This window comes from Mobula hypostoma, chromosome 5 (assembly GCF_963921235.1).
Source record: "Mobula hypostoma chromosome 5, sMobHyp1.1, whole genome shotgun sequence".
NCBI lineage: Eukaryota > Metazoa > Chordata > Chondrichthyes > Myliobatiformes > Myliobatidae > Mobula > Mobula hypostoma.
Window position 1 is genome coordinate 138,864,277 of NC_086101.1, and position 9,614 is coordinate 138,873,890.

Consider the following 9,614-nt stretch of genomic DNA (forward strand, 5'->3'; position numbering starts at 1 on the left):
GGGGTTTTTATGTTAATACTTTGATCAAAACAAGCTTTTGCCAGTAATCTCTTTCAATTATTTAAATATCAGATAAAAACAACTTGTGCTGTATCAATTTGATTTTGGAAAAGGTTTTAGATCAATTGAAATATGTGCCTTGTGCACTTTTCACACTGTTGCTGACAACCTGCAGTCTAGAGAGCGCTAGAAACATTACAACTGCATCAGATCTGCCGTGGGACTGCATTCTGGGGTGTTCATCCTGCATCTAGCTGACGTACACCGAGATCTCCTGCCACTGTCTGTAAGAAATTTGTACGTTCGCTCTGTGACTTTGTGGGTGTCCTCCAGGTGCCCCAGTTTCCTCCCACATTCCAAAGATGTACAGGTTGGGGACAGTAAGTTGTGGGCATGCTATGTTGGTGCCAGAAACATGGCACCAATTGCAGGCTCTCTCCCCACCACCCATTCTTGGACTGTGTTGGCTGCTGACGCAAACACTGCATTTCACTGTACATCTTGATGTACATTTAACAAGTAAAGCTAATTTTTTGTGGAAAGGTATGACAGGATGTGCATCACCTTATCAACTCACTGTTAAAAGTAGGTGAGAAATTTGCCTTTGCTTGCTTGCTCCAAACATTTAATAAGCACTTTATTGCTAGTTTTTTTGAAATTTACAAATTTTCTCTGCTTAAATATTGTGTCTAAAGGCAGTCAGTATCCTGGTTACATGTTTTCTGAATGCATGGACAGAATTTTTGTGCCCAATTCCAAATGCAACTCTTCAATTGCCTCTCGTCTGAAATAACTTCCCCACCTTGTCCATGCTTGAAAAGATTTAGTCATAATTTATGTTAAATGAATCAATTCCTGCTTTGCCTCAGTTAATACAATTTCACTGAATCAAGCCCAATTTTCCAAGGAACAAAAATATCAGGTTTCTTTACCTAAGCTTAGTAGGTTAAAGGAGCACCAAATGAAAGACTGTTTTTCTTATTTGAAGGATTTCTCTGAATTAAAAGGTCCATTCAGAGTTGTGCACTGGTGGGTGACAATACATTCTTTTTTTTATATATTGCAGAGAGCATTGCCTTCTTTGGATACAGAGGGGGCTCTCGCCCACTGTGGACTCGCCTCTACAGTAGCCCTGCTGGGCAGGGCCTGCCACTTCTGGAGAAGTACATACCTCTACAAATGGAAGAGTATGGCTGCACTAAGGTTAATACCATCCAAAGAAAAGACCTAGAACTTCTACACAAAGCTTTACAGTGAATAGCAATCTGAGTAAATGTGACCTAACTTATTTTATTTATACTTGTTTTATAGTCTTTTTTTCCTCCAACCAACTCCTACATCTAGCTATGTTTTTTTTCATAATAAATATAAATGCGACCTTTCTTAATAAAGATTCAAAACAATTTGTCATCTTTGTCTTCCTGGACTGAGTTTGAGTTTAGTTTCTTTTTTTACAGAAATATGCTAGGCTTGTTTCTCTGTGGGTACGTTACATCTTTTTAGTGTGCATTATACTTAATGTATTTTTTTCTCTCAGCTGATGGCAACAAAATGATTCAACCTAGAACAATAGCTGCAATAATTTCTACCAGATGTACAAATATTTATTCTCTCTGGAATTATCTGCCTCAGAGGACGGTGGAGTTCAAATCATTAGGTATATTTAAGGTGGATAAAGTTATATTTTGAACCTTCACAGAAGAAGAGTTGAAATCATCATAGATCAGGTACAATCATACTGAATGACAGGGCAGGCTCGAGTGGGCCTGGTGGCTTGCTGCTGATAGTATTTTCTTGTGGAGTAATTATTGAGGATTAATATGACTACAGAATTACTACATCAGTCAGCAATAAACCTGTTAAGAAGTTATCAAGAGAGTAGTATGTAGGTGGAACTTGTTAATGCAAGTATTTGTTATTTACTCCTGCAGATTGGGGGGTTTACTGCCAAACATAGCATTTCGTACACATCTCAAGTGGATTTATCTTGATCAGTTGTAGTCAATGTGGTGAAGGAACTCCCACACTATTGCTGCATAGGATTCTAACACTTTGATCCAGCAATGATGTAGGTACAGTAACTACAATTACAAACCTGAAGCAGACCATGCTGAAAATACTGACGTCAGACAGTATCTGTGAAGAGAGAAAAACAATGTTCACAATTCAGGTTAACGATCTTTTAGTAGAGCAAGAAAGATGGGGAAACAAGCTGATCAGAAAAGGGTACAGAAAACAAAGAGTGGACCAGCGTAGACATAAAGATTATCTGAGTATGTATTTCTAGCATTTTTGCAGACTTTGAAAGCCTCAAATGAAATAAGTTTTTGTTTTTCACTTGAATTATATTTCTAAGCTAGAATAATGTCTGCATTAACACTCCCGCCTGTCTTCTGTGTATAAAAGATTTTGACCCTATCAAGCAAGAGCCCACATTAATTTGCCTCCATCTTGCACTTGCTTCCTGCTGATATTGCAAGCCATGATTTTCACCAATATCCACAACAGACCCACTCACATTACACAAGGCTTCATCATCATCATGATCCCAAAATTTTACTCAATTTTTCTACCCCAAATCACTTCCCCTCTAACAAGCTTCCCATTGGAGTGGATGAAAAGGAAACTGTTCAACCTGTGTTGCAGCTACACCACCTACAGTATACAGGCAGCAGAATATGCTCCATTGCTGAAGCATGTGAAACAACGTTTTACACTTAATAGTCTACAATACAAAGGTCCTTCACCACTCCACACCTGGTATACAAGAACACTACATCAGTGAAGAACCACAGTACCTTGGAAAATATGGATTACTTCATGTATGTCAATGAATGTACTTCAATAACAAAATTCACCATCTCTGTCAATGCTTCAGCACTTTGGCTGAATGAGGTAAAGAGTGTTGGAAGACCCAGAGAACCCAGCATAAATCTTGTATTGAGCAGCAGTGATCTATATCTTCGTGTATGTTTCTGATATATGGTTTACCTGCATTAGAGATCTCAGAACTTTGAGATATTTAATACTACTTTCACAGAAATCCATTGGAAGGATAAGCACTGAGGCCCTAATTACATTCATTTGGTGTAGGTGGGCTTTGCACAGATCCTCAACATCATAAGCCCAAGATGTCCTCTCACAGCATAGGTTTACTAGGTGGACCAATGAAATGATTCAAGGATGTTCTCAAAGCATCCTTGAGGAAGGGAATATCTTGAGGAGAGACATATCTGTTTAGGGATAGTCAGCATAGCTTTGTCAAGGGCAGGTCATGCCTTACGAACCTGATTGAATTCGTTGAGGATGTAACAAAACACATTGATGAAGGTAGAGCAGTGGATGCAGTATATATGGATTTCAATAAGGCATTTGATAAGGTTTCCTGTGCAAGGCTCATTCTGAAAGTAATGAAGCATGGGATCCAGGAAAGCATTGCTTTCTGAATTCAGAATTAGCCTGACCACAGAAGGCAAAGGGTGGCTGTGGATGGTGTGTATTCTGCATGGAGGTCAGTGACCAGTGGGGTCCCACAGGGATCTGTTCTGGGACCCCTCCTCTTTGTGATTTTTATAAATGACCTGGAGGAAGTACAAGTAAGTTCACTGATGACACAAAAGTTGGGAGTGTTGTGGATAGTCTGGAGGGTTGTCAGAGGTTACAGTGGAACAGCGATAGGATGCAGAACTGGGCTGAGAAGTGGCAGATGGAGTTCAAGCCAGTTAAGTGTGAAGTGGTTCATTTTGGTAGGTCAAATTTGAAGAAGAATATAATAATAGTAAGACTTGGCAGTCAAGGATCAGAGAGATCTTAGGGTCCATGTCCATAGGACACTTGAAGCTGCTGCACAGGTTGACAGTGTTGATAAGAAGGTGTATGGTGTGTTGGCTTTCATCAACTGTGGGATTGAGTTCAAGAGCCGTGAGGTAATGTTACAGCTATATAAGACCTTAATTAGATCCCATTTAGAGTACTGTGTTCAGTTCTGGTCACCTCACTACAGGAAGGATGTGGATACTATAGACAGAGTGCAGAGCAGATGTACAAGGATGTTACCTGGATTGGAGAGCATGCCTTATGAGAATAGGTTGAGTGAACTTGGCCTTTTCTTCTTGGAGTGGCAGAGGATGAGAGGTGACCTGATAGAGATGTATGAGATGATGAGAAACATTGATTGTGTGGCTAGCTAGAGGCTTTTCCCCAGGGCTGAAATGGCTAACATGAGGGGACACAGTTTTAAGGTGCTTGGAAGCAGGTACAAGGGGGATGTCAGAGGCAAGTTTTTCACACAGAGAGTGGTGGGTGCGTGGAATGCACTGCCAGCGAAGGTGGTAGAGGTGGATAGAATAGGGTCTTTTAAGAGACTCTTAGATAGGTACATGGAGCTTAGAAAAATAGAGCGCTCTGCAGTAGGGAAATTCTAGGCAGTTTCTAGAGTAGGTTACATGGTCAGCACAACGAAGGGCCTGTAATATGCTGTGTATTTTAATTGTATGAGTACAATGTTGAAGCTGAATAATTTTGGTTCTACATGATACTAAATTTCATGAAGGTCAGTGAAGCAAGACCCTATCAAAATCACCTTTTAATTAACATTATTCATTAACAATGACAAAAGTACATTCAACAGTTTAATTTGGAAAGCAAACAGATTTCACATACCCAGGCTCAGTAACTAACACATTAGTTTACAATTAGGAAGAATTTGGAGTGGCGATGGTGCCTATACTGTGGAGCTGCTGGCCGGGGTCTGCCATACCTTGCCCTGGCACTCTATGCTGTTGTTGGAAATGTCTGAACTGAGTTACAAGTGCAGAAGAATGCTCATTCATGTAGGGGTCTGTCTTCAGTGCTTCACTAATAGTAGCCAGACCAGCATTATTATAGCTACTCATCTTGAGCTGGGAAATCTGTAAGGCACTGTGAGATTTAAAACATCACCCTGGAAAAGAGTCCTGTGCCAGGTCAGTGGGCCTAGTCTGTTGGACAGTTACGATTGCATGAGGGCCCTGTTGCACTATTAATCAGTGCTGATTTACTAACTTGATAAAGGAGTTTCACCATGAGAAAGAGGTCAAACTACGCTCAATTGGGAGACATTCTGGCCTTCTTAAAACAAAGTAATCACTCTTTGGTTTAAGACATTTATGGCTGGAAACTTGTAATAATGCTAACCAATCATCAACTGACCTCAAGTGTACAATGTAAACATCAAGCGGCTTCTGCAAGAATTTAGTGTTGAGGTTGTCAGGTTCTGAGGAGTCACTGAAACACCCACAGCAGCTGCTTAACAATTGTAAAGTGGATGCAATCAATGACACCCAGTTCATTAGCAGAACAAATCCATCAGATTTAAACCAAAGAGGAGGCTCCTTTTCTTCTGCTCTCTACTGAGTTTCTTGAAGCAAACAGCCGCTGATTTGTTGCAGTAACTGAGGGATGCTGTTTGAAGGACAGTGTTCGGGTCCTGTGCTCCCTGCAAGCTAAAGCACACGGTGAGCATTTTAGAATATGAACACGTACACTGAATATTATCAAACCAGGGCATTCATCTGAGAATTAACTGCATGCACATCACTGAAAACATAGAAACAGAACAGTAAGCAAAAGGCCCTTTGGCCCACCTTATCTCTGTGACCATGATTGTAAATTAAACTAATCCCATTTGCCTGCATGTACTCCATATCTCTTGATTAGGCCAGTTCATATGTCTGTCTAAATGATGCTTAAATGTTGCTATCGTATCTCCTTCTGCCACCTCCATGGAAGCACATTCTTTCATTCTCCATGTAAAATAAGCTTGCCTCACAAATCTCCTTTGAATTTTCCACCTTTCACCTTAAACATATATCCTATCATATTTGACATTTCCACTTTGGGAACAAAAGTATCTATTTATGTCACTCATAATTTTCTGTACTTCTATCAGGTTGCCCCATGGTGTAGAGAAAATGGTCCAAGCTTGTCCAAACTCTCCTTACAGCTAATACACCCCAAGCCAGACCACATCCTAATAAACCTCTTGGTGATCCTTTTCAAAGCCTCCATTCTTTCTGCAGTGTGGCAAGCAATTCTGCACATAATATTGCTAATGTGGTCTAACCAAAGTTTTACAGAGACTACCCAACTTTTATACTCAAAGCCCTGATGGATGAAGGCATGTCATTTACCCTTTTTTTTACCACCCTGTACACCTGTGTTTGTATCTTTGGGGAACTGTGGACTTGCACTCCAAGATTCCTCTTCATCCATCCATCCACTATTCTGGTACATTGCTGTAACCATATAACCTCATCACAGAAGAGGATTCACTGATGGGATCCACTCAGCCCAGGCAAGTAGGTTCAATGTTTTGAAATCACATGACTGCTGGTTTTTAGATGAGGTTAGAAACCAGCTAGGAAATCTGAACACTGGTTTCACAAAAACTTGCAACTTTGGCATGTTACATTCATCTGATGAGAGTGTTATTAATCATTCATGGCAACATGGAGACAACATTGAAGATAAAGCTGGTGAATACAGGACTGGAGATGTTATATTTGTATGTATATCGTATATAAAATAAGGAAGATGTTCTTGTAGCACAGTACAAAATTGGCAGGTATGACATTGTGCGCATCATAGTGATAGTCGAAAGAAATCACAGCTGGGAGCTTAACATCCATGGAGACACATTGTATCAAAAGTGCAGACAGGAGGGCAGAGGGGGAGGCCTGGCCTTGATGTTTAAAAAAAAAGAGGCTGAAGAGGTGTAAGGTGTAAAATTTGATTAGGGAGCTTAAGGTAAAGAAACACTTAGGAGGCAGTGATCATAATATGAAAGAATTCACCTTGCAGTCTGACAGAGAGAAGCTAAAATCAGATGTATTACAGTGAAGTAAAGTGAACTACAGAGGCATGAGAGAGCAGCTGGCCAAAGTTCATTGGAAGGGAACATTAGCAGGGAATACAGCAGAACAGCAATGGTTGGAGTTTCTGGGAGTAATTTGGAAGACAGAAGACCAGTTTATTCCAAAGTGAAAGTGTTCTGAAGAGAGGATGAGGCAGCCCTGGCTGATAAGGAATGTCAAAGTCATCACAGAAGCAAAAGAGAGGGTATATAATATAGCAAAATATATTGGAAAACCAGAGGATTGGAAGTTTTTAAAAACTAACAAAGCAACTGCAAAAGCAATAAGGAGAGAAAAGATGAAATATGAAGGTAAGCTGGTGATCAATAAAAAGAGGATATGAAAGTTTTTTTCAGATATATAAAGAGAAAAGAGAGGCAAGTAGAGATTGGACAATTTTGAAAATGATACTGGAGAGGTAGTTGGGAACAAAGTAATGGCAGACAAACTGAATAAGAATTTTATGTTAGCATTCTCTGTGGAAGACACCAGCATCATTCCAGAAATTCAGGAGTGTCAGGGCAGAAGTGAGTATAATTGCTATTACAAAGACAGAGATGCTTGAGAAACTGAAAGGTCTGAAGGTAGATTAGTCAACCAGGCCAGATGGACGACACTGCAGGGTTCTGAAAGAGGAAATTGAAGAGATTGTGGAGGCAATAGCAGAGATCTTCCAAGAATCACTAGATTCTGAAATGGTTCTGGATACTGGAAAATTGCAAATATCACTCCATTTTTATTAAGAAGGGAGGGAGGCAAAAGACAGGAAATTATTGGCCAGTTAGCTAGATTTTAGTGGTTGGCAAAATGTTAAATCCCTGGAATGAGGCTGTATTTTCTGGAGTTTAAAAGAATGAGGGGGTGTCTCATTGAAATCTGCTGAATATTGAAAGGCCTCAATAGAGTGGGCATGGAGAGGATGCTTCCATTAGTGAGAGAATTTAGGATCAGAGGGCACAACCTTAGAATACAAGGATGTCCCTTTAAAACAGATATGAGGAAGAATTTCTTTAACCAGAGCATGGTAAATCTGTGGAATTCATTGCTGCAGATGATTGTTGAGCTGAGTTATTGGTTTTATTTAAACTGGAAGTTGATACATTCTTGATTAGTAAGTGCATCAAAGAATATAGGGAGAAGGCAAGAGAATGGGGTTGAGAGGAACAACAAATCAGTTGGGATTGAATGATGGAGCAGATGCAATGGGCTGAATGGCCAAATTCTGCTCCTTTGTCTCAGTGTCTTATTATTGCAAGTGGAATGAGGTCTGGATCTTGCAAGCCTCACTCAAAGATGGGAGCAGTTCCTCTGACACGCTCACAAGGGATGCTAAACTGATTCAAGGTCTTAAAAAAGAAAGACGAAAGTGCCTTGTTAATCTCTGTACATCAACCATTGCAAATGAAACTGCAGAAATTTTCTAGTGAACCTTCCCGTTCTGTATCTCACATTAGTGTAGTCCAGCTGGTGTGAACAGCAGCCAGCATAGACCATGTTTGGTCCTTCCCATGGCTGTCTACTGTATGGATGCAGGCCATTCAGCCCAGCTGGTCTAGGCTGGTGTTTATCCTCCACTATGGAGGAGAAGAAGAGAGCAAGGGGCAGTGGAGATGTAGAGAAAGGAGGTAGGGAAGAAGGGGAGAGGAGGTGGGAGATAGAAGTGACATAGGAAAGGAGAGGGACCACAGACAGTAGGGAAGAGAGAGTGGGAGGGAAAATAACGGGATGAAGAACAAGGTGGAGGAAGATGGAAGAAAGATCAGGGAGAGGAGGAATTGTAAGTTTACCTATTAGTAAACTGGATGAGTTCAACTTCATCTGTGCATCTCAGCAGCATTTCTCACTTCTCCGGAAGGATTGCAATACAGATGAAGAGGTCAAAGGTGTAGTCGACATTGGCCAAGAGCAACTCAGTCTTAACTTCACCTTCTGCAGTTTCAGAAATTTTGGAGAATACCAGAAAGAGATGTTAAATAACCTCCAACATAATGAAATCGTTAATTGTTCTTATTTTTATTTCAATAGGAGCTTACAGAACTACTGAAAATTGGATTTTTTAATTGAACTGTTTTGGCCCATCAGATTTCAAAAAGTCAAGCAAAGACTTGCATCAAGAGAAGCATGTTGTAGCTGCAGCTCTCTGAGGGTAATTGTGATAAGATACAGTATCAGAGGATGAAAATCATTGTATCATTTGAATAAACAGAATCGTGTAAATAAACACAGGAAAATACAAATAATTATAGAAATTTTCCATGGAAGAGGAAATATAGATAAATTATAAAAATATCTGCGGGCAGGAGTAAAGAGATAACAGTAAAGTTCAGCTCCACAGCTGCTTAAATCACTTTGAGATTAGGGTAAGTAACATACAAACAGCTGGAAGAATGCAGTGGATTGAGCAGACCCTAATGCTGCTTGTTCCATTGCATTCTTCCAGCTCCCAGATTCCAGCACACACAGCCTCTTGGGTTTCCTTCAAATTTATCGTAAACTATTTGCATAGAACACATAACGGGAAGATAATGGGTCAGATAAAAAGACTTTAAACCTGCTCTCTGCTGCCTGATCTGATGATTATTTCTGGCATTCTCTGTTTTTACTTCAGATACTGGGAGTATCCACATTGGAATGAAGAACATGAAGAGAAGATTTGATAGGTTTCTGTTAAGATTATGAATAGTTTTCATACACTGTACAGGGAAAGGTTTTTTAAGATAC

At 40.1% G+C, this 9,614-nt stretch overlaps 1 protein-coding gene across 1 annotated transcript in view; it reads left to right on the plus strand.

Moving 5' to 3' along the window:
• The window catches only part of cemip2 (cell migration inducing hyaluronidase 2), a 114,983-nt gene extending 113,588 nt beyond the window's left edge, over nucleotides 1-1,395 (plus strand). The window contains exon 24 of the mRNA XM_063049026.1: nucleotides 1,067-1,395. Within this exon, the coding sequence (XP_062905096.1) occupies nucleotides 1,067-1,257 (191 nt within the window). The 3' untranslated portion in view covers nucleotides 1,258-1,395. The remainder of the gene's footprint in view (nucleotides 1-1,066) is intronic.
• The last annotated feature ends 8,219 nt before the right edge of the window (nucleotides 1,396-9,614 follow it).